Raw genomic sequence first — 27,782 nt, forward strand, 5'->3', positions numbered from 1 at the left:
GATTTAATTTACAACAAATAATTAAGATTTTCTTTTATGGAAATAAGCCCACTCACCCAAACCTTTCACTCTCTTTAAACAATACCTGCCAGACAAGTAAAAAAAACGCTCCCCCAACGTCAATAGTATTACTTTACTGTATGAAATGCCAAGCCCAATTCTGGCACAATCCTGATGTAATGTGCTCTGCTGGTCTTGAGCTTGGTTCGTGCTATATGCAATAAAATAAAAAAACTAGCCTTCTCAAATGCAAAAAAAAGGTATTTGCTTCAAGACAGTGGCCGTGTGGCATAGTTACATAGTCAATGATTGAAGGATATCCGGCGGACAACCTGCCCTATCATTAGGCGGTCCACTTTAACCCCAGGTGAGGTTTGGCGCAGTGTCCCAGCGAGTACCGCAGTGTGAGACGTCAATGTGATGATAGGAGTGGCTGGCCCCAGAATTCGGAGAGCCAGATTGTGTCATCAGAAATAGCTTGGTGCGCCCTGTGCCCTCACCAGGGATTGTGTTATGTTACAAAGGTTTTATTCTGCACCAATCACCACTGTAGTGATCTTACAGCACGGGTACCTTGTCTGATGACATGGCACATTGTACCCCTGGTCAGGGTAATCAAACCGTAATCTGTGGAGGAAGAAGAAAGGAAAACAGGACAAATAATCATGCTTCCTTTTGAAACCTCACTATGGCTCAAAACACGAGTAAATCTTTCTGGCGAGGCTGCCAAGTTTGGGACTTTCTATACATTTTAACAGGAACATCACCCTAAGTTTCCCTTTGGTGTGGTCATCCTTAGTGGTGCTTCTGAAAGAAATTCCTGCATTTCTATAAAGGTTTGAGGCACCCCCAGTGCAGCCCCCGGGTGTCAAATTTGATGGGAGTAAATTATAATAGTTTATTTTTTTATTTTTATTATACGAGTATATAATCACCGTAGTGATTTTTACAAGAAGGTGAATAGAAATTATAATAGTTTATTTATTTATTTTTAAAGCAAAGGCCAGGTCAATAATCTCTGTGGCTCTGTCAGAATGACAAGTTTACCGTTTTTGATGAAAATGAGCAAAACATTATTTTTAGGACCAATTCTTTTTTTTTTTTTACTATGGCGTGTTATAACAAAATCCAACCTCCCTCCCTTGCCTTTGGGGTAATGGCCCCACCCCTAGCCTCCACAATCTTCGCCGGGACTGCGCCTGACAGACACAGCCCAGACTCTCCCCTTAGCCTACCCGTTGCCCCCACCCCGTTACTTTGCCGGGCCACAGTCGGCAAACGTGGCTTGGCTGTTTACAAAGCCCGCCCTCTCCTACTCCCGCCACAGCACATACGTGCTCATTAGGATATTTTAGAAAAACAGAACATAGTGCAGTGGTTTCAATCTGAAGGCCGCAATGAGGGGCTAAAACAAATAGTTATAGATCTACTCATTGGTCCAAAGCCTGAACATTTTAGTTGAGAAAATTCTTAATGGTACAAAACTTATTTAAGCTCCAAGTAACTTTTTCGTGGTTCATTTACACAACGAGGGGTGCACAAATAACTTTATAGACCACGTCCTCCAGCTTTACCGGGAGTTATGGGCCAGTATGCCCCGTTAAACGTTCTGGCTGTGCTCGGGTCTTTAACTCGATTTTCAGGGCCCTAACACCTGGTACGGCCCTCGAGCGAGGTCTTCAAAGCTTACTTGGCAGGTGGCTCCATTTCCTGAGTTTTTGATTGCCTTCGCAAAGGCTAATTGCAGATTTGGTGCAGTTCTGGAACCCACATGTATGAAACCTTATCACAACGTTAGCGAATCGCCCTAGCTCTGCGTCAGTCGACCCTTCTGATCCCGGGCGGCACAATCTGGTTCTTGGTAAGTACGGATGCAACCTACAAGAAGTACCTGTGGCTCAGGATGGGGGGCACCCAAAACAGAGGAAGCAACAATGTTTGTTTTCTTTCTTCAATCTTGCAAGCTGAATTAAAAAAGGACTCAATTAACTGGGGATGGTCTTGGGATGCGGGGGTGTAGTTGAATAGTTACACTTTTACATAAACACTTTCAGGCTTCCTTCCTCAAGTTATAGAACTGCTCCACAACTATGTAACCATCTATAGCTTTTTGAAGACTTGGTCACAACTTCGCTTCTGTACGAGTTTGTTGGGATTCCAAAATCCCAGAAACTTCGACAAATTGTATTGTCGTCCGGAAGACAGGTCCACTGGACAGGGCAGATAGATTTGTATAAAGGAGTAAACTTACAGACTTTCCATTAGTCATTCACAGCATGTCTGGCCCAGGCGGCGCTGCTGCTGCGTTCAGGTGACTTCACCTAGTGGATAGGCGCGGTTGTGCCGATCCGGTTAGTCGTGCAGAAAGGAAGTGCTCCACGGTTTTGCTCGAAAACCGACGTGAGCAGGGAAAACTAGTTGGGATTGAGTCTCGCTTGAAGGGTCCCTTCACTGATGGGAGCTCACCCATAGTTCCTTTCCTTCATTTGCATAAATGGTCACCCTATGCTTCTAAGCGTTTTGGTTTCACTTGTACCGAGTCCTCTGTTGGCGTCCTAGTCGATTTTGCCTACCATTTGATTCCGCTGCCTAGAGCTGATGGGAGCTGTAGTCCAAAACACCAGGAGAGCCAATGGTTGCAGACCCATGGCCTAGATGGTATTTTAAACCTAAAGCTGTAATAGCTTTCCTGGAATGGTAACATTTTACATGATTTTCTGGCAGGGCGTGGATGCAGGGGCGTAGGAGACACATACAATCTGGGGGGGACAGGGGACATCTTGGGGACTTTGTTTTATTTATTTATAGTCCAAGAACTCGACTTTTCACAAAATTAGAATTAAAATAGCAGTATGTATTAAATTACAAATATCAGTGTATAAAACAAGAGAAAACAAGAAAAGAAAACAGAAGAAAATTAAAGGATGCAGCAGCAAAGAACATGTCTTTGTATGTTGCATTTCTGGATTTTTCATCTGACTATGAGCTCATGATAAGAGAGAGGAAATAACATTTACTTCCAGTGGGCCACAGCTAGGACGCCAGCTCGTTAAGAGGCAGATCACCTGTAAGTGGACTCCTGCCAATTAAAGGCGTTACAGCCTTTTCTACCAACTGCAAGTTGCTACTTTTTTGTGTGAGGCAAGGAGACGTGTGTGTTTCTCGGAATGGAAGGATGGGGGTCTCAAAGAAAGAGGAAATCTTGTCTGTACCTCTGAGTAAGCCCTGTTATGGGAATAGAGGGACCAGGTGTGTGATGTTGCTGCTTTGACTGTCCTCGGGGGGAGGGGGGGTTACAGCAAACAAGGAGGATGCGCGATCGCAAGCCCACCCCATTATAAGCACTCCTCAGGTCCGCGGCCAGATGTGTCGGAACCGGGGGATGCCTAGTAGGTGGGGTGTATGTGGACCCAGGGGGGTGGCCAGAGGGGCAGCCCGCTATGTGGGCTGCCCCTCTAGTGCCCCTGCGAGGGCCGGGCCAGCCTCGCACGATGAGTCGGGTCCCTCTTATTCCATCTCATGCCGGCTTCAGAGACTAGCCTTTCTTTGCCGTTTGTTATTCTGAATGCAGAACTGGACTCTGTTCCTTTCTTGTTTAACATTTGCTGCAAAGCCTGATCTATTTGATTCTCTCGTATGTTACTAGGACGGCAGAGCATGGGTCCTCTGCCCTGTTACATTATTCAAAGAGCCCCTCTGGCCTTTCTTTGCCTCTCCCTTGTCTCACTGCGTGCTTGCTTAATACATACCTCCTTGCTTGAACACTCAACATATTCTCCCTAACACAGCTATGGCAGCTGCAGTGTGTCTTAACTTCTATTTGTTCCGTGTCTTGAATTGGCCTCTTATTTCCGCTTTTCTGTCTGCTGCAGGGGAAAGGCATTTGCCAGTCACTGCCATGATGGTTCTACCTGGACATAAGAGGGCAACAGCTAGCCAATATTGGAAGAACATGGGCATATTATGCCCGAGGCTGGCAACTGCCTTCCTAATGCCTACACAAGAGTCACAACTCTTGCCTTTGTTTCTAGCAGTATTTCAGTGGATGAAGAAATGGGAGAACACACATATTGCTTATAAATGAAGGGGATGATTTCACACTTGGTTAAGACATTTTGATCATGCCAGGAGCTAATTTCCAGCTGCAATTAATTGATTACCTTTAGACTTCTGGCTTTAAATAATGTTAGTATCACCTGGAAAGCACAGAGATTGCTGAACAGGGTTCCCGGAGCTTGTGGGCATGGATGATTGGAGGGCATTCTTGCCCTGGTTTGGAGCCTGGGCCCTACAGCCCACCCTTTGAGGGTGGGCAGACATTGCCTCCTGCTTTAGCCCACTAACAGCTCTGCTTTGCAACTTCATCACACATATCTGTCAAGTGGCATGTAACTCAATGCTACTAAAGTTATCAGCCTCAGAAGTCTGGAATCCTTTGCCACATCAACTAGGATACAGGCTTGCCACCTGAGACTTACCCATGTCTGAGTCGACACCCGTCGCCCTGTGGGGAAGACACACACAGAAAGAGCAGGGCACAGTGCCCTTGTGGGTTTTTCACACTTCTTCCTCGGGGTGGGCACAATTCACTCCGCAGAGAAAGTGGCACATGCTGGGCAACATCTCCCACTTTGATAATGTCACCCAAAGAGTTAAATTGGCCATTTGAAATACCCTGTCGACTTATTATTGCACAATCCACACTGATGGGTTTAAGCACCTGCTTAGCGCGAGATGGCAATTAAGGGCATTTGCCAACGCACTCAAGAAGCACAGGACACCCTCTTACCAGCGGCATGCCATGCTCACTCATTCTGATCACGAATTGCCATTTATCTGGGGTCATGTTAAATGTATTTATTTATTTATTACATGTGTAGCATCACACAAAACCCCCAAGCATCAAGGCGCAAAGTAAACTGCATGCAGTGGACCACTTCCATTGGCTCTCGTTTTTACTTTTCCGCCACAAAATGGAAGATTTTAGCGTAAAAGGCAGGTGAAATCACATTGCTTTTCCACTTTGTAAGAGTGTAAATACCTTGCGCAATTAGCGATTGCTAGCGGAATTGACAATGGCTTACTCTGGACCCTGCCCGCTTTTACCAGGTTTAATTTCCAAGCAGATCCCAGAGGAATCCCTTTCCTTATTTCCAGCATGAGAATCCATGCTGGCAGTAAGGCCGCATTTGTCTGGTGGAGCGGGAAATACAGGGGGTTCTGGTGTGTCCACTCGGCTCCCGAACTCCACCCAGAAAATGCACGAAAACCTGGCCAATTAGAAAAAGCAACAGTAATAGTGTTTTCCACCACTTTATCTGAACCAATTGACCTGCAAAATGCTGTGTTGCATTGGAAGCTGAATGCATTCACTCTGCCTATTATCCCACCGGATGGTTATACCAGGTGCTGAACACAGGTGTTATATATTCCTGTGCACAATCTGCATTTGGAGCATTAACTAACTGAGCTACCTTACAAATGATATCTCGTCTGGGGCTTTACCGTCTTAACCCCTTAACTGCCATGGGTATTTCCCCCCAGTGCCAAGGCCTTTTTTGGTGATTTCGGTATGTCGCCATTCAATCCCTTGTAACTTCTTTGTTACATGAGATATCTCGGCCAAAGTTGGCCCCTTTTTTCCCACATGGAGGCGGCCGTAACACCACCCAGGAATCCTAGTTTGCTCTAGGGGGGTGAGAGAAAATAACCAAAAAGGAAAACATTTGTTTTTTTTTCAGAAAATGCCAATAAAATGTTGTACAAAGAAGCCTGTGGTGTTTTCCTTGTAAGAGCTAGGAACAAATTTGCTTGCTCTGCTGGATTCACCATTTTCCAGGCTTTCAAGAACAGATTGAGTGGAAACCAAAATAACATATTTTGATATGCTAACCAGCCGTTTTATGAGAGATAGGTGATTTTGGTGTTTTTTGTCCAATAGGACATGCGTGGACGGAATGGAAGAAAAGGGTAGGAAACTGATTGGGAAGCCAGAAAGACATACATTTCTGAAAAGTAGACAATATTCCAAGTTCAGCAAGGGGTGATATGCGCAGGTCAGGCAACAACTATGTAGGGAAAGAGTCCACAGTTTGGGGGGAAATAGGGAAAATGACAGAAAGAAAAACAGAATTTCCGCACATTTCACTTTGGTCACCCACCGAAACACGCAGCCAACAACACATGACCTACCTTCCCGCATTCCCACAGGTTTCCCGATGAAAACGGTAAGCACATGTGTGGGTGCGCCTACCTGGGTGCAAAGGGAAAAGCCTAAAACACTGTTAACCCCAAGCCTTTTCGCACAGCAGATTTTCAGGAATTTTGCTCATGTGGACAACCTACAGATTTGGGCCTAGGGTGTCGAAGCCACGAAGGAAAACAGGGAATCCCATGCATTTCCGAAAATAAGACACGCGTGGGAATCCAAAGGTCTGACTTGCGCGAATCGCCCCATAATTGATGACCCACAATCCCTGACAAAGTCTTAAATTTGGTGGAAAAAACACAATTTTTACTTTGTCTGGGATTGTGGGTAATACAGTCTGGGGCGATTCGCGCAAGTCAGACCTCTGTGGATTCCCACGGGTGTCTTCTTTTCGGAAATGCATGGGGTACCCTGTTTTCCTTCATGGCTTTGACACCCTAGGCCCAAATCTGTAGGTTGTCTCCCCAAACCCTTTGGGGTTTACCAGTGGTTTAGCCTTTTCCCTTTGCGCCCATGTAGGTGCACCCACACATGTGAGGTACCGTTTATGTCGGGACACCTGTGGGAACTCGGGAAGGTAGGACATGTGGTGTTGGTGGCGTGTTTTGGTGGGTGGCAAGAGGGAAATGTCTGAAAATTGTAGTTTTTTCACCAAATTTCAGACTTTGCCGGGGATTGTGGGTAATACATTCTGGGGTGATTTGCGCAAGTCAGACCTCTGTGGATCCCCACAGGTGTCCTCTTTTTGGAAATGCATGGGGTTCACTGTTTTCCTTGGGGGCTTCGACACCCTAGGCCCAAATCTGTATGTTGTCCACATGAGTAAAATCTGCTCTGCCGAAAGGCTTGGGGTTACCAGTGGGTTAGCCTTTTCCCTTTGCGCCCAGGTAGGTGTCCAGACAAAAACGGTACCTCAATGTGTGGATGCACCCACCTCGGAGAAAAGGGAAAAGGCTAACCCACTGATAACCCAAACCCTTTCGGCAAAGCAGATTTTGCTCATGTGGACAACCTACAGATTTGGGCCTAGGGTGTCGAAGCCATCAAGGAAAACAGAGAACCCCATGCATTTCCGAAAAGAAGACACCTGTGGGCACCCCCCTTTTCCACTAAAAACATCCATGGTGGTTTAGTAACCCCCACACCCACCCAAAACAAGTTATCATTATTTTTGTTTTTGTTTTGCCTCTTTCCTAGGGGAAGATTGTGCTAGCAATCTGCCCCCAGGGAGGGCTACATGAGATGCCCCCCCCATCCATTTGAGGTGGGGGGGAGAGGGCCACCCCCTTTCCACTAAAAACATCCATGGTGGTTTAGTAACCCCCACACCCACCCAAAACAAGTTATGAGTTTTATTTTTGTTTTGCCCCTTTCCTAGGGGCAGATGGGCACATATGTGTGGGCATCTTCCCCCAATATCTGCAGTGCCCCCCCCCCACCACAAATGGATGGGGGCATCTCATGTAGCCCTGCCCCAGGGAAGGCTACATAAGGTGCCCCCATACACTAAGGGTGGGGGGAGAGAGCCACCCCCCCCTTTCAAACACAAAAAATCCAGTGGTCTTGTGGGCCCCCCACCCCCACCCAAAACAAGTTATAATATATGTATATATATATTTGTTTTGCCCTTCCCTAGGGGCAGATGGGCACATATGTGTGACCATCTGCCCTCAGAGGGGTGGCAAAACGTACTGCCCCAGGCTTGGGGGTTGGGGTGGCTCTGCCAATATTTGCAGTGGCTTCTCCCCTCACCCCAAATGGATGGGGGCATCTCATGTACCCCTTCCTAGGGCCAGGAATCTGCTGCCAGGGTGGGCTACATAAGGGGCCCCCATCCACCTAGGATGGGGGGAGAGGGCCACCGCCCTTGCAAAAATCCCTGGTGGCTAGTGGTCCCACCACACCCAAAACCTCGTTTTTAAAAACAAATCCGTTTTTTTTGTTTGCCCCCCTTCCCTGGGGGCAGATGATCACCCATCTGCCCCCAGGGTATTGCCCCCATGCTTTGGGGGCCAGGGGGGAGAGGGCAGCTTACATAGTAAGCAGCCCCTCCCCCCACTTCAAAAACGGATCCCTGCAGGACACACCAAACACATATTCTGGGGGGATAAATGACATTACATCCCCCCCACTTAGAATAGTGGGGGGGGGATTTGTCCCCCCTGTCCCCCTCATGTCCTATGCCCATGCGTGGATGGAACATTTCTAATCCAGTGCCAGGAAGGAGGTATGTGGGCTGGCCAGAGGCATAGACGGGGGAGGGCCTGAGCGAGCAAGGCCCACCCAAAATCTCTAACTGCCCCCTCAGCAGCGCTGTGTGGGCATTTACAGATGTTAATGTCGCTGCCGTGGGACCAACTACATTAGCTTAAGGCTCCAGTTGTTAGACAATGTTAGACAATCCTGGCTACGCCTCTGGGGCTGGCAAAATAGGGTGTCGCTGGTGAGACTTGACATGCCCTCCACCTAAAACGGGAACCTGCCCAGGTGCTCTTTTCTGGTTTTCTGATCGATGTATAAAACCGATTTCCATCAATGACTCACAGCACCCACAGCGCTGAGCTTGCGGTCACCTTCTGCCTGGCAGCTGGGAGAAGCCACGCTTGCCCGCTGCAGGTGTTTCATGTGAATATGAAGGGCCCTTACCTGTAAACAGTGCAGAGAAAAGCGTGAATTCCTGCTACTGGAGGATTGTTGCCTTCAGATCAGTCTGTGGGCCCAAAGGAGGGAAGGGGGGTGCTGGGGGGAGGTGTCCATCCCGACAGGTGTTTGAAGCAAGGAGGTGAGCAGCAGAGAGGGTGTTTGCTACATACAATGGCTGCTACATACACATTTCTCCGTTCATGTGCCGGCCATGGGTGTGTGTGTGCGCGCGTTGTGTGTCAGTGTGCTTATCTAGATGCCCCTCCATAGCACATCACTACTACAAGGTAATCCACCACCGGGACACTTGAAGCCCCCCAAAGGCGGGACACTTGAAGCCCCCCAAAGGCTGACTTCTTGTGTCCGGGCCCAATGCAGCAGTTGTCGACTATTCCTGCATGGCTGGTGAAGTTCCTTTTAAAATGGATACCTCTGTGCTACCTACATAAAAAATATATAAAAAGCATCTCCCACCTTCAAAATCTATTTATATGTAAAAGTCATATTGTGCTTGTTTGTGGCGGGATTTGTGGCAAAGCGTTTTTCCTTATACAATTCTACACAGTTTCACCAATCTGCACCACATTTTGCATAGTTACCTGCTGGTACCCTCCGGACATTACACCCCACCCCTCTCCCCAGATTTCAGCACCTTCACACATGAGACGGTTGCCTGAAATCAGCGAAACATCAATGTGGTCCTAGTGGGACCGGTCCCGACACGAGGAACAAAACTCGACCACGTTTCAAGGCCCTGGGATGCACGGTTTCTGAGATATTTGCACCGCAACAAACTGCACCACGCAGGGGTGCGGCGACCGGTGTGGAGAGAGCACAGAAGTTCTCAGACTGCAGCAGCACACCAACTCGCGCCTCTTCCCAACTTCTACTCCACGGTATGCCTGCCAGCCACTCGCGCCCATTCTCAGTGCAGTGTACTTCAGGGTGCAAAGCACATCAAGCGATGGGTGAATCGGAACAGCGACCTCCAGGATCATTGATGATCAACAATTGATGAGCGTTAAGATGTCTGTCTGCAGAACCCGCTCGGAGAGCGGGCGGACAGACTCCCATGTACATGCCTCGCCTGATCTGGAGAAAAAGGACCATATTCCATAAAACGCCAATCCATTTCTTTCTAAAAATAAAAAATAAATCTCTTTACTAAATGCTTGTATTATAAATTATACAAGTAACTTGTTATAGACCATTTCCCTTTTCCCGACTTGCTTGCACTTTAAGCCATTAATTAATTTAATAAATTTGAAGTGCGTTATTGCAATAATACCTGGTTACAGGTCCAAAAATCGTATGTTTTTAATAAAAATGGTTAAGAGAAAAAATAAGCAATCAATGCGCGCCATGCAGTCTCTCTAGCAGAGCACATTGTCTCCCAATGCACTCCATGTGCAATTGCGAAGCAATATGCGATGCAAAACAAGCTTCGTTATTTGCGTTCACAAATGCACTTTTTGGCCCATGAATTTACAATACATGAAACGGCACTTCTACAGACAGGCAGGAGTTCTCCCTCCTCTTGCGAATACGGGGTGCAATATCTCAACTAGGCAAAAGAATGCCTTTCTAATGAAGCTATTGAAGACGTGCTGTCTGGGTGGGAAAATCAACCGGCATTGGCAAAGCCAAGCGTTTACTACAGCAAGCTGCTAAGTTCTCGCGTGTTACTCCGTAAAGTCTTTTCTTGAGGAGGTCACTGCGCCGTTGTTGAAGCTTGTTAAAAGTACACATTGTGTGGTTCAGGTACTCGCATAGTGCCGTGACGCCACTTGCATGGGATATAGCACTATTCATAAGAGAAATATATGAAGTATTGCCTTTTTAAATTATGCTGTCTCCTGTTGAATGTCACCCCCTCCTGGGAGCTTGCTAGCTCCCAGGATGTATGCAATGGCCACATGGTGGTTACCATGTGACCATCCCAATAAAAAGGACAAGCCGCTTCCGGCTCGTCAGTCTAACCACAAGCTGACTCCAGCGTCTTCTTGCATGCACCCTGCTGATGCCACGCTGCATGCAGCAAGCCCAATGGCGGGGCCCTGCACGTGGACGGTGCCCCTGCTGGGCAACACCGTCCCTCTGTATGACGTTTGCCGTGTGACCATGGCTGTTGGAGCAAACCCAGCCTGGATGCCCCCAGCCCATGTGTCTTACTCCGGTGATCCGGAGATAGCAGGGCAACCCATGCCTGGCGTCCGCTGCATGGATGCAGCTTCATGGTGCATGTCGGGTGGCCTCGACATCTGTGGCGGCCCGCCCCGTTGACCCAGTAGCGGGCCCCACCACATCTCCTACGATTAAATCACAAGATTATCTTCCAGTTCATGGAATCTGGGTGCCCATCGAAGCCTGGAGATGGGTGAAGAGGGGTTTCCTTCCTTGTGGCCCCCAAGCCTTCTGGGATCTGAAGGGGGATGCAGTTTATGGCAACTGTTACCGGAACAAAGCCGCAACACTTAACTGCGGGATCTGACATTGGCGCAACCCACCTCGCATCTGACCCGGATGTGGCACGGCATTGGTTCGTGAGTCAACCGGATGTTTTCTGACATGTCTCTGCAGTTTCGACTGTTGCCACTGTCATTGAAGCGTTTTATAGAAGGATACAGATAGCCAGTCGCCACCAGTTTACACTATCACTACTGACACTCAGTGGTTGTGCACACGCAGCCAGTCCCCTGTTTTCGCTATCACTATTGATATTGAAGAAGATCCTGATTGGGCGGGTTGTGCACAAATAGGAGATGATTTTTACAAGGAAGAATAGGTAAAATTTCCCTGTGAAGATAACAGTAGATTATTAGTTTAGCAGAATTTTTCCCCGCCTAACAGACAATCGATCGACGGCTGCAAGGAAATACAGCTATTAAGTTCCATTAAGTCCATTAACTCCCGGCCAACCGTTAAGGATAGAATTAGAGCATAAACCAAACCACCTGTTTATGTTATATTGTTATTGTTGGTCTTGCTTTGGTTGGTTTGTGATTGACCATTGGAATCTTTTGCGTTTATTTTAACAAAGGCGGCTTCCATTAGTTTACATGTAGCCACTGCCCAGCGAGCTTTTTCCCCCGAGATGAGGCGGCACCACCATGTGTCTTCTTCCAGCAACACAGAGTTCACCCACAGAGGGGACAATATGGCTGTGCGTTCAGAGTTAAGAGTAGGGCAATTTAACAAAAGATGGCGGACTGTTTCTTTAGAGTCCTCGATATGACACAGTCTACATGTTGTATCGCTAGTTAAACTTCTTATCCCCAGAATCTCTCTAGTGTGTAGGAGATTTAAACGTGCTCTTAAGAAGTTAGTTCGAAGTTTCTTGTCTGGGAATTTTCTGCAATACTCCAGCGGGGAATTTAACTTATTATATGTAGGCGGAAGGTGTTGTAGGAGTTTGAGCGCACTAATTTTCTCACCGGTCTTTATCCAGTCTAGATTTTTCAACTTCTGGGTCACTCTCTGAGGGCGAGATATTAGGTCCTCAGTGCTACAGGCTACTTCTTCCAGTTTGTATTCTTGTCGTCTGATCCAGTTCTGAATCTGCTTACATTTCGTCAGTTCAAGCTCTTTGGCGATGGTATTGAAAATGGGAAGGCCATCTTGAATAAGCGTCTTTCTGTACATGGCCAGAGACGAGATGCTAACAGTGGCTTCCAGTGACAGGAGACCCAGGTCTCTTCTGACGGCCGCCACCGGGATCGAGTTCGGTAGACCTAGAACCGTTCTCCAGATGTATCCCTCCAGTCTCTGCCATAATAGGCTGGGCATAGTGATGGTGGCGTCCATGCCGTAAGTTAGTGCGGGTACTATTTTACCTTTGTAGAACTTTATGGCTGGGATCATCGAGAATTTCCCGAACTTTCGATCAATCATCCTCAGTTGGGAGGACAAGTTTTTAGCTTTGTCCCAAAGATATAATTGCATTTTTCTCTCCTGCGGTGTTCCATCAATGATGACTCCCAGATATTTAAAGTGAGGGACGACTTCGATTCGACATTTATTCACTGACCAGGAGTGAAATGGATTCTTCGGTTGATTGTTTTTGGCGAAGATCATGATTTTTGTCTTGTTGCTGTTTATTGTAAGGTTATTATTATCCATGTATTTTCCCAGATTGTCCAGCTGACGTTGGAGACCTATAGGGGTCTGGTCTAAAAGTATCATGTCGTCAGCATATAGCATACGGGACATCTTGATTGCGCCCAACTTCGGTGGGAAACTCCGTACGGCTTCCTCCGAGTCCTTGAAGTCTCCCAGAAAGGCTACAAAAAGGGCCGGAGCCAGGGGGCAGCCTTGTTTCACTCCTCTTTCGGCATGAATTTCTTTAGTCAGTGTACCTTGTAGATTTAGGCGGACATGAAGAGTGGTGTTCGAATGCAGAGCTATGATAGGTTGGAGAATTTCTTCTGGACAGCTCCAGCCTTTTAGTTTTTTCCAAAGAAGCGTTCTGTCGACTCTATCAAACGCCTGCGAGAGGTCAATAAAGGCTGCGTAAACTGTTGGTGCTCCTTGTTTTATTTTGGCCTTTAGAATACTTAATATGAGGATATTCACTGCAGTGCCCCCGTTTTTCTTAAAGCCCAGTTGGAATGGGTCTTCGCACGGCACGACTTTTGCCCAACGGTGAAAATGTTGGAGAAGGAGCGTGGCAAATAATTTGCCCATGATATCCAATAGGGCGATCGGCCGATAGTTAGACGGGTCCTCTCTATTTCCTTTTTTGAATATGGGGATAACAGTGGCTTTTGTCCATGAGACGGGAATATGTCTACTGGTGGTACAATGCGTGAACAAAAGACTGATGAAGTCCGTCCATTCAGTAATGTGTTTTTTTAGGTCAGTATTCGTGAGGCCATCTGGACCAGGCGCTCTGGATGTTTTTAGCTTTTGAATTGCCTCACTTATATCTGCCTTTTCGGATAAATCAATCCATGGAGCCAGTCTTGGTTCAGGATCACACGTTGTATTTGTTGTAGGAGAGGCAAAAAGATCGGTGAAGAATTCGACCCAGGCGGCTTCGGGAACTGAATTGATCATATTAATTCGTGTATTTCCCTGCGAGTTGTTAATCAGGGCCCAGAAGTCAGCTGATTTCTTGGACACTAAGGCTCTCATCATAGTTTCCGCGTCATTCTGGTAAAGAACTGCCCTGCGTAATCTAACCCAGGCTTTATAGTTCTTAAGTTCTTTTGTCCATAGTTCCCACCCCTTGATGGAGTTTTCCACTTTGGCGCATCGTTTCAATTTTCTGACTGCCTTTTTCTTTTCCGCTATAATTTTGTCGTATGTATGATTATAGGTGGTCTGGTTGACCTTAGGCTCCTTCTGCTTCGTCTTGAACTTTGCCAGGAGCGGGATATAGTTAGGTCTTGAACACGTCTCAGAAAATGTTGCATGAGCCCCCACAGTGTAGTATTGTTGAATCATAGCTCGAACGTTGGCAGCTGTCATGCGCAATCGAGTCTGTTGGGGATTGGACTCAATCGAAGGAGTATAAGTTCTGGTTTCCCTGGCGATAGAAGTCCATCTTATGGTAAGCATGTTATGGTCGCTTGCGAGGGTTTTGATCACCTTGTAACATTCCATTTCTAAAGTCATGGCGTTAGAGGTGTAAATATAGTCGAGCGTGGCTGTGGAAGAGCCTCTTTCCCAGGTCGGAATTTGGGTTTGCCAGTCCTTAATCCATGCTACATTGTGTAAGTTTCTAGAAGCCATCAATTCCATCCAGGCCTGTCCTCTCACTTCAGTTTGCGTGGTCGGAACTGTTTTTAGACCAGCCTCTTTGGGATGAGGACACTTAGAATTCAAATCCCCGAATATTATGATATGCGCCGTATTCGACTCAATCACAATGGCGTCAATCGTTTCGGCCATAGATTGACAAAAGGCAATGATGGACGTTCTTTGGGGATTCCAATATGTCGTGATGACAGCAAGGGAGGTGTCTATCCAAAGTCTGGTGGTTTCTGAGTAGTGAGTCCATTGTATGAGAATTGCCAGGATCCCATAGGTTTTAACAAACGTTTTGATGATTTTCAGATGTTGTCCTGTCCTTACGGCAATCAGAAGGCCAGCAGAAGGCCGGCCTAGCACTCCTCTAACTGCCGGGGAAGTCTCTATCTCAAATCCATCCATGTTCGGTTTTTCCAGAAGCCATGTCTCTTGGAGGCAGAGAATGTCGAAGCGGCCCAGATCTTCACTATTAGGATCGGTTAAATGTGCATGTCCTCTGGTGTTCCATGAGGCTAGCGTCACCACCTTAGAGTGGGTGGGTTCTTTCGCTTCGCTAAATGGTTGCTATCTGCTTCTTTTAGAGCTGAGAGCTCCTTTTAACCAGTTCCACGGACCATCTGTAGATGCATCTTTCTTTGTCTTAGCCGGAGGATCGTGGTGTCGCTTATTCGGGGAGTAGTGCGTGCGATTTCTATTAGAGTCGAGTCTTCTTCGTTGCGGAGAGCCATGTCGCAGCCTTTCACTTCTTTTGGTATCCACGGTGTCTAGTTAGAGTCGCTTGGTCCGGGCTAATTCTGGCTCTTACTTGGTAGTTTTGGGACGGAAAGACTTCATAGGTGTCAGTCGAATATTTACGATTGTATTTTTCTTCACGCCTACCCGGATTGGCCCTCGACTCCATTCTTCGTGATGTGTTGAGATCTTCCTTACGTGTCTCCTGTTTCGTGTCTGGTTGGACCTGGAAATGATTTTTTAGCTCTGCTCTTCGAGCAGAATACTGCTCGTCGTAATTAGCTTCCTGTTTTCTTTTGTTAGTGTACGATTCTTTCTGATTTCCTCTTTTGCATGGTGGATCCTGGCTTATAATTTCGGTTAGGAGAAGGCCAGCAGTTTTTAATTCTTTTGCCGCTTCCTGACTCAGATTTTGAATTGCACCTGCCTTAATATGGAGATAGGCTTTAGCCTTGTTGTCTCTGTGATATGGCTCTATTAACTTAAAGTCTTCCGTTTTCAGAGACTTCAGGCTGGATATGGACGATGTTATCTTTAGGACTGTTCTGCGATTTAGGACCATGTATTTATCTCTGTTCGACATTTGTTCAAGTTTGAAAAGTCGAATAGCTTTCTCTACTTTAGCCGTCGCCTCTGATTTTTGAGTTGGTATATGTAGTCGGCAAGGATGCGTCTGCCGGATTCCCTTTGTGCCCGCATTGGTGCTGCTTATGTGCCGCCCTTGTGAGGCAGCGTCTATATGTGTCATAGCGCATTCACCCTCATTTGTGTGTAGTATCACGGGACCTTCCACTATAGCACATTTAGCTAGAGGCGGAATTGAGGTTATCAAGGGACTGATTTCTACCTCATGATGGTCTTTAGACTTAGGAGATAGATCTTGTTCACTGTGGACAGACATATTGTCCAAGATGCTAGAGTCCAAGAAATCAGCAGTTGATTTGGGCGATTGAGTTAGGTCAATCGCTGATACAGCCATTGATTTCCCTTTGGCCGTAATTTCTTTGCCTGCCATGATTGCCTGTGTGGCCAGTGCTGACTTGACTGGAGAGGACGGTCGTCTCGGAGGATCTTTTTTCTCCTTTTCTGTTAGTGTAAGAGCTTTTTCCCCTTGTATCGGCAGTGTGTTAGTCTTCAGGTTAGTTCTGCTCATCATTGTGGCTGGTTTTGGTTTGATCGTAAATATTGATGCTAATTCATCGTCTCCTTTCCTAGATATAGTCTGTGTGGATTTTTGTTCCACAAGGGCCGGTGCAGTGGGATTTTGAATCTTGATCGCCGTCGTAATTTCATAGTCTAGTTCAATTTCCTCTCTTTTCCTTTGGGCAATATCGTATTTCAGATCTATTGCCGATATAAACCCCTCAAGGAAAGTCAGCTTTGATTGGATAATTGCTAAAGTAGCTGTGTTATCTCTCGAGGCCTCACCTAGAGTTTCATATAGTTTACAAAAGGGAGCCATCGCAATAGTTATTGCTGACATGATCGTAGTCATGTCTCTCTTGTTATTTGGTAAATCTTTATGCATTGATGTTTGCGAATCAGGTGGTCTTCCATTTTTTGATGAGGTATCTCTGCCATCTGTAGGTAAAGTGTTCGAAACTGAGTGCCGGCGTCTCGTTGTGGTGTAATCAGTCTCCGGTAGATTTGGTAGTCTCGGCGAGGAGTTCCATGGGCCACTGATTGAACTACGTTGTAACACAGAATCAAGAGGGGGGTCTTGAGAAGTAGACCGAAGGTTGGAAGATGGAAGATGAATTTTTGCCCAGGGTTGTGGACTCATTAGTCTCTGAGAGGGATATACTTTAGGTTGGAGTAGATCCAAGATGTCCAGCATTCCCTGTTGATGCCGCTGATCTTCTGGAGCTGTAAACTCTCTTATAGAGTCCATATTTCTTCGGTCCAAGTAAATGCCACTCCCTGCCTGCGGCTCTGTGGCCTGACTTTGTTTCCTGTAATTCGGGCAGGACAGAACAGATTGCGAAAGCCCTATCTGATCTGTCTGCGTTTCTGTCTGTTGCATTTGGATAGGCTGAGCGGATATAGGCGGTTCAGGTCCAGGTAGATCCAATATGCCTGAATTGATTCGTCGAGTATGTGGATCTGTATGTGCTCCTTTCGTAGACAGAAGGTCTGATTGGGTGCACTGCGCTGTATCGCTGATGTTCACGTCAATAGATTGAGGATAGATGTCTTCCGACAGCATCACATCATTCTGTTTTTTGTGGCCAGGTACTGATTTTCTGTCTTTTGATACTGGGGTGCAGTGCGCTGTATTGCTTACGTTCCCATCCGTAAGTTGAGGCTGGATGTCTTCCGTCGGGATCACCTCAAACTGTTTTAATTGCCCAGATATTAATTTTCTGCATTTTGGTAATGGGGGCGTCTCCTCCAATGCTTCTAGAATTTCTGCATCTGAAAGTTCGGAGTCCTGAGAGAGTTTACGTTTTCCTTGTATCTTAAAGAAGTTCAAGAGGGCATTAGAGAGCAGCGGAATTGGCAGGGACTGCTTCCCCAGCCCTCGTTTTTTGGTCAAAGGATGTGACCCGGTTCTTCTAGTCGTTTTGTTTTCTTTAACATCACCATCTTCTTTTCTTTTTTGTATAGGTGTTTGATCATTAGTTCCTTGTGGCGGCGGCATCTTGGATTTCTGCTTGCCTCTTTTTTTATATTGAATTCTTTTCTTATTCGGCAGAAAATTCAGTTTAGGGTTAGAAGTGTCCAAGGCCTTGGATTGTAGGTCAACATCTGAGTCTAAGCTCGTTATGGATGGTGAGCTTTGATTATTTGAGACCTCTACTGTCTGAGGGCAGGTGAGGTCTTCTGTAGGTGAAATACAGATCTGTTTTAATGAATCATCAGTTGGCTGCGGGATCGATGTATGAATTTCCTCAAAATGGCGTGGTAACGGGGCAGTTGACGCTGATGCGTTTTCTTTGAGACTTTGTTCAGGAAGATGAGCCGTGATCTCTTGCGGCAATGAATGAACCAAGGCCATTATGGTCGGCTGGGAGGAGGTCCCCCTATTTCCGGGGTCCAAATTCCGTAAACTGGAATTTTCCAATATCCCCGCCGCCGCCTCCAAGTCCGCCTGTGGACCGCCTTTACTAGGCGTACTAGCAGGATTAATTATCTGGGTTTCTGGAGATTTTCCCACGAGCCCCAAAAATGGCGCCCGTAGCTCCTGTGAGGGTGAATGATTAATTCCACGCCCCCTTGCCACCGCCCTCAGACCCACAGCGAGAGATCCTCCGATCTGCTCGATGTTAGGGCCACTCGCCAGAGCGGTAAAGAGGTCGATGGCGCAGGTAGGCGGAATCATCATCCGACTGTCCTCCAGTGCCAAGGCGAGAGGGGCACATCCCTCTGCACCTCCAGATCCCAGCGAGGCCACGGGTATCTGCGTCTGACGTGATGGTATGACTGAGCCAACTGAGCCCTGCGCAGATCCACTGAAGTTTTCTTGGGATTTTTGATCATGTAGGCAGTGGAGTGCTGTATATTCCATAGAGTCGCTTTTGGGAAGAGTTTGTATTTGTGCATCCGAGTAGATGGCATCGAATGCCGAGTGTGATGTGCTTCTTGCTGTGGTCCTCGACTTAAGCGTCGGTACAAAGTTGTGTGAGCTAGGAAGCTGAGAATGGGGCGTGGACACAGTATTTTTTTTCAAATGGCTTCTGAGACAGCGTTGCTCGGCATCATCCTCCATTATCAGCTGGAGATGAGGCAATGCGGACTCAGGCACTGGAACGCAGATAGCGGGACACCGCAGTCACCAGAGGCGGGGGTTGAGGGGGCGTGTAGGGAAAAGTAGCTTGAAGCAGGATATTCAGCGAAACCGGAGTGCTCCAGGAAAAGTGACAGGTGCAAACAGACGAGAAGAAAATTCCAACAATGAGGGGAATAGAGAAATAGCGGGTCCCACCTCACCTCCGTGTGGATAGTGCCAGGCCGACAGCGGATGTTCCAGAGGGGCCAGGCCCCCTCCCCTCCGCCCGCTGCGGACTGGTGCAGACTGGTACTCTGCACGGTACTCCGCGTGCGCTCCGCGCTGTAGGTAGGTTTTTGTAGGCAGTGGAGCTTCTTTTTCTTAAAGCAGCAGCAGTCCAAACAGAGAAAGCAGAGAAGCACAGAGGCACGTCCTCTCACACTGGTGTACTGGTGCAGACTGGTACTCTGCACGGTACTCCGCGCGCGCTCCGCGCTGTAGGTAGGTTTTTGTAGGCAGTGGAGCTTCTTTTTCTTAAAGCAGCAGCAGTCCAAACAGAGAAAGCAGAGAAGCACAGAGGCACGTCCTCTCACACTGGTGTACTGGTGCAGACTGGTACTCTGCACGGTACTCCGCGCGCGCTCCGCGCTGTAGGTAGGTTTTTGTAGGCAGTGGAGCTTCTTTTTCTTAAAGCAGCAGCAGTCCAAACAGAGAAAGCAGAGAAGCACAGAGGCACGTCCTCTCACACTGGTGTACTGGTGCAGACTGGTACTCTGCACGGTACTCTGCGCGCGCTCCGCGCTGTAGGTAGGTTTTTGTAGGCAGTGGAGCTTCTTTTTCTTAAAGCAGCAGCAGTCCAAACAGAGAAAGCAGAGAAGCACAGAGGCACGTCCTCTCACACTGGTGTACTGGTGCAGACTGGTACTCTGCACGGTACTCCACGCGCGCTCCGCGCTGTAGGTAGGTTTTTGTAGGCAGTGGAGCTTCTTTTTCTTAAAGCAGCAGCAGTCCAAACAGAGAAAGCAGAGAAGCACAGAGGCATGTCCTCTCACACTGGTGTACTGGTGCAGACTGGTACTCTGCACGGTACTCCGCGCGCGCTCCGCGCTGTAGGTAGGTTTTTGTAGGCAGTGGAGCTTCTTTTTCTTAAAGCAGCAGCAGTCCAAACAGAGAAAGCAGAGAAGCACAGAGGCACGTCCTCTCACACTGGTGTACTGGTGCAGACTGGTACTTGCTATTGACAACGCGTTGGGTAGGGCATTGCAGTGATGGCGCACAAATAAGCAGTCACTGCTTTGCCCTATTTCTTTGACATTCAAGAAGATTCTAACAGAGCACTTCACTGATTGTGCAGTTAGTCAGTCACTTGCATACAGCAATGTTGCCATTTCCATTTAAAGATCTTCAGCTAGAGTAGGGTACAGTTAGCAAGTCACTTGGACACAGCGAGGTTGGTATTTATTTTTACAGATCTTCAGATAGAGCAGGGTACAGGTTGTCCACGGTTAGCCAGTCACTTGCATACATGTTGCTATCTACAATTCTGGATCTTCAGAGCAGGGCACAGGTTGTGCACAGTTAGCCAGTCACTTGCATAGAACATGTTGCTATTTACATATAAGGATCTTCAGATAGAGCATGGCACAGGTTGTTCACGGTTAGCCAGTCACTTGCATAGAACACGTTGTTATTTACATATAAGGATCTTCAGACAGAGCAGGGCACAGGTTGTTCACGGTTAGCCAGTCACTTGCATAGAACACGTTGCTATTTACATATAAGGATCTTCAGATAGAGCAGGGCACGGGTTGTCCATGGTAAGCCAGTCACTTGCATACAGCGATGTTGGTATTTACATTTAAGGATCTTCAGATAGAGCAGGGAATTGGTTGTGCACAGTTAGCCTGTCACCTGTTTGCAGCAAAACTATTCTGATTGAAGCAGCTTCTGATGGGCCATTGCAGTGGTTGTGCCCAGACAGACGGCCACCCGCCTGTTGAAGGTTTACTTTGCTTGGCCTCTTGTGACTTCGTTATGGACATGTATTCATTTTCTAAACCAGAACAGGTTCCAAATGTACTTTGAGACGTTCTTGGGTGCTGGGCCTTTCCAGCCATGGCAGTTCCATGTTGATGGTCCTGGTCTCGGGGATGGCCTGCCTCCCTGCAGCTGGCGGACGCTCAATCCAGAGCAAGGTCCGAAGGCAGGGGGTGGATGTAAAGGAACACAGTAGGCTGAGGAAGGACTTAAATGAACAGGAGGTTTCTGTGATCTTCAGTGCTTTTACCCTTAATCATGATCTAAAGTACGGTTTCTTAATTATTGAAACATAATTTCAATTCATGAATCTAAAACAAAACGCATTCAAAAACTATCCAATAGTTACACGTTTTTATTAGGAATTAAGTTTTGTATATTTGAGTGAGTTGCAAACTATGTAGAGTCTAAACAGAAAGGAACCCGTCCTTGGGCAACACTTGTTTCGCTCCAAGACAGGGCTTCACCAGGGCCTATTCGAATAAGTATGAGCAAATCTATTTTAAAAAGAAATGAAATTGACATAAAGGTGTAGTTAATTGCAATTCAAATGCAAGAGAACTAATGTGGAGTTGGGATGGGAAAAATTCACATTTACTACGATATTGACCATTATTGATCGATTCTGTGGTTGAGCATTACAAATGTACAAAGCAAAATTTAAATGGCTTGCTCGTATAGGATATTGAGATCAAAATAATTCATGTTGTGCTTGTCCGGTCTGTTGTGCAAAGAAAATGGGACATTTACAGATATTTTCAAGAATGCTTCATTTTGAGGTTCAGATATAGCCATACTCTTCTTCACCTAGTGGCAGCACAAGTAGTGCATTTAGGAGACATAGCATCACTCGTTTCACCTTAAGATAAGGGTCTAGGAGAGAAGGACTCAAGCACTGATTCGGGAGATTAGGTTTAAAATGATGAGGCCAAGAAACACAACTCAAAAAAACAAAGTGGCACCAAAGCCACCCACACCAAATGATGATTGGCTGTGGCGACGCGTACAAAGGAAGAATGGAGATGAGATGACCCTCGTTTAAAAGAAGGGCGGGCGATTGGAGAGAAGGAAAGTATGACTCGTTCGGAAAAAGGGAAAGAAAAGACCAGAGAAGCTAAGTAGAGCAATGGGGACAGTGAACGCTGGGAGAAAAATTAGCCCGAAATACCTTTCTGGCGTCTTCCTCATTGCAAATAGGCGCAGGGTGGGGTGTAGAATAGCTGGGGGAAATCCATATGCCCCCCACCCCGATTAGGAGCATGGAGGATAATGGCGGGAGACTCCTATGATATTGAGAAAGCAGGCGTGAGACCATGAGTGTGAAGAAGAGGCTCACCAGAGATGGCCCCGCCGTCCTGCCTGCCACCGGGTGCCCAGGCGGGCTCCCATGAGCTTCTCCAGCATCTATCCAAATATAACAGTTTCTAAAAATAGATTCTTAAACAACGCCCTGAAGGCTATTCAGCTACCCCGAGTGTGGACATTGGTCGCCAGCATGCAGACGGGTCAAACAAAAACCCACACCCTGTTTTTTAAATCTCACACATCGACCTGGCGGGATACCTTTTGAGGTGGGCCTGAAATAACTAAAAATAAAATATCCAAAGTAAAGCAAAGGAGGTGTGGTGGGCTCATAGTAGCAGTCCATGTCCATCACCCTGGGCACATCACTGTACCCACTCAGAAAGCCCTAGCTTTGAACTTAAGTAACAAGTAACCGTTTCCCTGTAAACCGACACATGGCTGAAGGGCCATCAAGCCAACCACTGTTTACCTTTCTGTGTGTGACCAGTGCCTGCATGACTGCAATGCAATCTACATGTGCCTACCAGTAAACCACACGGACTGGCTACAACAAATGTGACATCAGCCAATCACGGTGCAGCTTTGCTGAAGAACCCCGCTCCAATACAGCTGGCTCTGAACCACTCCTTCAGGGTCCCTTAAGTTGGAGTCCAAAATGACGTTCGCCCTCTGCCCCAACTTTTGTGGCACACCATTTTGTCCCACTCATTTGGCAGGGGCCCCTTTCATTTAGACGTAATGCCCCCCCACCCCCCGCCGATACTCCCACCCGGGCCCAACATTGCTTTTTCTGCAAAGTTACTCCACTGGGCGCAGGTGCCTCTAGTTTTGGACAAACGATCTAGGGTGGGGGGTGTTGGTGGAGGTCTGTAATCTGTAGCTTTCCAGATGCTTTGGATTACAACTCCCATGATCCCTCACTATCGACGATGCCGGGTAGGGCTCATGGGAGGTGTAGTCCAAATCATGTAGAGTTTTCCAGACTGCAGACCCCTGCTCTTTGATGTCTTTACTCCGTCTCCAGAACGGAACAAAAACCTTCTGTCCTTGCAAGAAACGTCAGAAATCGGCACTGTTGAAGCAGGCGTTGAACAGAAAACTGGTATCTCGTGACCCATCAACGGGACACCTGATCTAGGGCTCGCCAGTTCCCACTTCCCAAGGGGCCACCCGGCCCCAATAAGTTAAAGTCGCGCCCTGAATCCTGTTGTTTATCCGTGGCCTCTCAGTCGTAGCCTAGCTAGTGCTGTGCAGTGCTCACAAGGCAACATGCGTGGTGCTTAGGTTGATTCGTACAAAGCGCGCATTACGCAAACAAATGTGCTTCAGGGCGCTGTATAAAACATAAAAACAGGTCATGTTGAGGTTAGATGTGTTAACACGTTAGTAGGTGTGGGTGTGTAAGTTATGCTCAGAAAGACAAATGAAGAATCTTTGAACAAATTTGCAAATGCACAATCAAAAAAGCGTGTGACATTTTAAACTAAACTGCATATGAAGGAATAAGAGGGGCAATCGTTTCAGTATCGTTAGAGCTCATCGAGGGCAACACCCTCATTCCAACAGGCGCTAGGCTCGGAGGCCACGTAAAACCACAATTTTTGGTAGCATAGTGTGATGCATGATGGGAAACGGGAAGAGGAATTCTGGGTAAGAGCCAGTTTTAGGGCGATATTTCGATTCATGGTTTTCTGGATCTGCGTGAATGGTACTCAGTGCTTTAAGTGCGGTGAGAAATCGAGGGGGGGGGGGCTTCAATGAACGTGTGGCTTAAATTATGTCCTGTCCTGAAGTGTTTCCAGCGCAGGAAAATAACAAAGAAAAGTTGTTGGGTTACTTTTTTTTCAGTGTCGCGCGGTGGAGATTCACCTGAGCCCTGCCAGTGACAAGCCAGTGTCAAATTGCACTGTGCTGTTTCATTGGTACTCAATTTATTGTGTTCAAGTCAATAAACTTTTTGAAGCAGTCCTTTGAATGACACCATTGGAATGCAACACCTACCAAATAGTACATTGCGATGTGACACAAGCTTGGTTATCAGCAGGGCTCGGGTTCGAATCCACTGCAAGGCAAGGGACAGTAAAAAAAAAAAAAGCTTTTTTGACAAACCAGTGTTGCAGCGCACTGTGCTAATTCATAGGTGAACAACGTCTTTTGTTTCATATAACATACTGCAGTCTATGAATGAAACAAACTAAATCCACCACCTACAGTGACACTGGCTAGTCACCGGCAGTGTGCAGGTTCGAATCCTGTGCATGGAAAACAAAAAAGTGGTCGTCGGGGCTCTCGCGGGTAGTGTGAGGCCCGGCAGACCCCCGGCTTGAATGAGGTATTGGGAGATTGCTGGGGCTCAGCCCCAGCTAACTCCCGCCCACTTAAAGCCCTGGTGGTGTCCTTGATCACAAGCCTGTGCTTAATATTGAGGGTGCTGTTGGTGTGACTGGTGTGCTTCATTTACAACGCTCTCCAACTTAAATGGGATCTCGCAAAGCACTGGGGCATACAATTGTCTCGGGCACCGATGAAAAAGTGGCCCACAGTTGCAAATGGCAATTCATTTCTTTTGTGACAGACTGTTTGAATAGTACCCAAGGGTGAGGTTTTTTTGGGATAAAATATAATGCACATTTTTAAAGAATATTTATTCAGTAATACTGGTCAAAACTACTAGTAGCATAGTGAAGTAACTCATCAAACTGGCACATATTGGCCAAAAAAGTGGCCGGCGTGTGACCAAAAAACCTGCCGGACAGCATTTTGCGTTTTTGGTTCAGGCATTGCGCTATTACCCTGTAGGGTGTCCGAGCCTTCGGGGTGGGGCAGAGGAGTGAGCTTCCATTCTCTGGGGCTTAACGGAAGGTGCCTTAGCTACGGAAAGAGTTTACGAAGTGTCCTGTAATCCCTCTCGGAGAGCAGGTGGTGGGTTGTATGGAATACCATGTTATGTACAGTGCCACAGCTCGCGGAGGCCGGTGGGGGCTGGGGTAAGGCGTGTGTTCAAGTGAGGCTTTGTCGTGAACTGACCTATATGCCTGTGAGTGTGTTACTTGTGTTGGCCAGATCCCATTTTCTAAATTTGTTGATCAAAGATGTTCATAGAGGGGTCTGTAGTTTTGGGGGAGAGGGGGAGGGGACGGTGGAGCAGAGTGTTTATTCTTTGGTAGGATTCGATAATGAGATAAGCAACTGTTTTGTTTTGGGGAACTGTAAGAGGAGGTGGCCCCACATCTGAGTCCATATTCAAGTATCCATTTGCCACAGTAGGCTTCAGGATGCCATTTTGTCTCCTGGTTTCCGGGTTACATAATGTTGCAATGGTGTTGGGGGTGAAGAGGGTCAATAAGGAATTGGATCAGCAGGTGGGACAGCAAACACCTTGCAGGGAGCGTTCAATTTGGATCCCGCAGACCCACCGATCCATCCTGAGAGGATCTATGTGATGACTGTGACCCCCAGAATTCCGACGTCGAAAATGGCAAACTTTTTTTTTTAAACCCCCTTTACACCACATACACGGAGACCCCCCGCAACCCCTCATACTATTATTCTATCCCATACCCCCCCCACATATATATGTAGTGTAAGGGGGTCCGAAAAAAAATGTCGGTAGTCTGAATTCTGAGGGTGACCTTTTGGGCCAATAACTCCTGAGACTTTAGACATTTAGCGCTGTAATTAAATTAAAAAATTGTGAATCCTGATTAAAACATGTCTTTATTCCTTAAGAATATAGTCTATATGCATCTGTGGTGCAGGCTAAACGTGGTTAGTGGTATTGAAGAATGCTTAGGCTACTCCAGAGTGGAGGGGCAGACTCTAATTGATTTTCTGTTGTCTTTTTCTATTGTGTGGGGAAGGGGGATTTGTAGGTATGCAGTTCACGGGAAATTCATTCAACATGACGGTGTCGCAGGGGCAGGGGCTGAAGCTGAACTGCAGCCTGGAAGGTATGGAGGACCCCGAGATCCAGTGGATGAAGGATGGCGAAGCCGTGCAGAGCACGGATCAGATGTACATCCCGGTAGACGAAGACCACTGGATCAGCTTCCTCAGGTACCATCAACCACTGCGTTTCTCCATCGATTTGGTGTTTTAGAAGGTGCCACGGTTCTAGGTGATTTGTCGAGATTATTTTCTCTGTTTGATTTAAAAAAAATATATTATTTATTTATTGTATTTGTTGGTAGCATCCAGACTCGGAGGTATCACAGCGCTAATGGTACAAAATTAGGACTCAATGGAAACAGTATGGTAATTACATTACAACATAGGAAGCGAGTCATACAGGATATGGTAGTTGCATTACATCATGTATCATGAGTCAGGTTCGGAGTAGGAAGGGCAGTCCAAATTATTTACAGGTATTTGTTGAACAATGAGGTTTTTACTTTCTTACGGAAGAGTGCAGAGGCAGGTTCATCTTGGATCTGCTGAGGGAATTCTTATTTTGCGTGTGATTTTGCCCCAAATGTATGCAGGAGGACTGGCTGCAGCCCCCCCCCTTCCAATAACCACCCACCCTCATATTAATAAATAAAATAAACATAAACCTAAACTCAACCCCCACATATATGTGCGACAAAATCGGGTCAAAAAAACGTAATGAAATCTACTTCGAGCAAATATGCTTTGGCAAAATCGTCCATTGCCTGTGCCACAGGTGTACATGATACTTCAGGGCACAAGTGGCGATGCTGCCTATTGTGGCACAGCGACAAAGCGGGTGACATGACAAATTGAGCTTAACATGTGTGGCTAGTGAGCGGCGATTGAGATAAAGGCCAATGGGGGTCCATCTACCCTTCTTTGGATTGCTCAAAGTCCGCAGCGTCAGGGTGGTTGAAATTAGTGTCCAGGTATTCCCTATCTTGGGGATACGGACCACCGCCTCCCCACGTTCACAACACATCCTTTGAGAGGTGGCGCACAGCTGCTCCTTGGCTCACAATCCCAGTCGCAGGGATTGTTTAGAGTTCAACCTGGGACCAAGAAGAACTCCAGACCATAAGAGGTAGTTCAGTATTTTCTATTAAGGGATATGTCACAAGGATGGCCAACCCAAATGAAAAGGTGATCTTTCCAATCAAAAGAAAGTCATGATGTTTCTCTATGAATGGGATCCGGTCCCTTTTCCCCTTAGAGACCCTCGCCATGTACAGTGTTGCCACTGTTTGCAGGTTCCTAGGCCATGTGAACCCTTGAAGCGGGTGTCTCGGCTCATATATCCTTAGAGACGTGGCCTCACACTTCCTTGGCATTGTCGGCTTTAGGATGAGCCAAATTCTTCTTCTCAATCCAAACTCTATGCCGGCCTTCCAAGGTCCCAAACCCTACATCTCACACTTGTGTAATGTATCATAAGTCAGTAGACCTATACAGAAGGTAGGACTGGTG

The 27,782-nt window shown here is 47.0% G+C and overlaps 1 protein-coding gene across 2 annotated transcripts in view; it reads left to right on the plus strand.

Annotated features, from left to right (window-relative positions):
• Positions 1 to 27,782, plus strand: part of TYRO3 (TYRO3 protein tyrosine kinase) — a 721,378-nt gene that overhangs the window by 172,819 nt on the left and 520,777 nt on the right. The window contains exon 2 of one of the 2 annotated variants that reach the window (XM_069638795.1): positions 26,246 to 26,441. The exons of the other annotated variant lie outside the window; for it this stretch is intronic. Within the exon in view, the coding sequence (XP_069494896.1) occupies positions 26,246 to 26,441 (196 nt within the window). The remainder of the gene's footprint in view (positions 1 to 26,245; positions 26,442 to 27,782) is intronic. 2 annotated transcript variants of the gene reach the window in all.

Source organism: Ambystoma mexicanum, chromosome 14 (genome assembly GCF_040938575.1).
Source record: "Ambystoma mexicanum isolate Mex_15411 chromosome 14, UKY_AmexF1_1, whole genome shotgun sequence".
In the NCBI taxonomy this organism is placed as follows: Eukaryota; Metazoa; Chordata; class Amphibia; order Caudata; family Ambystomatidae; genus Ambystoma; species Ambystoma mexicanum.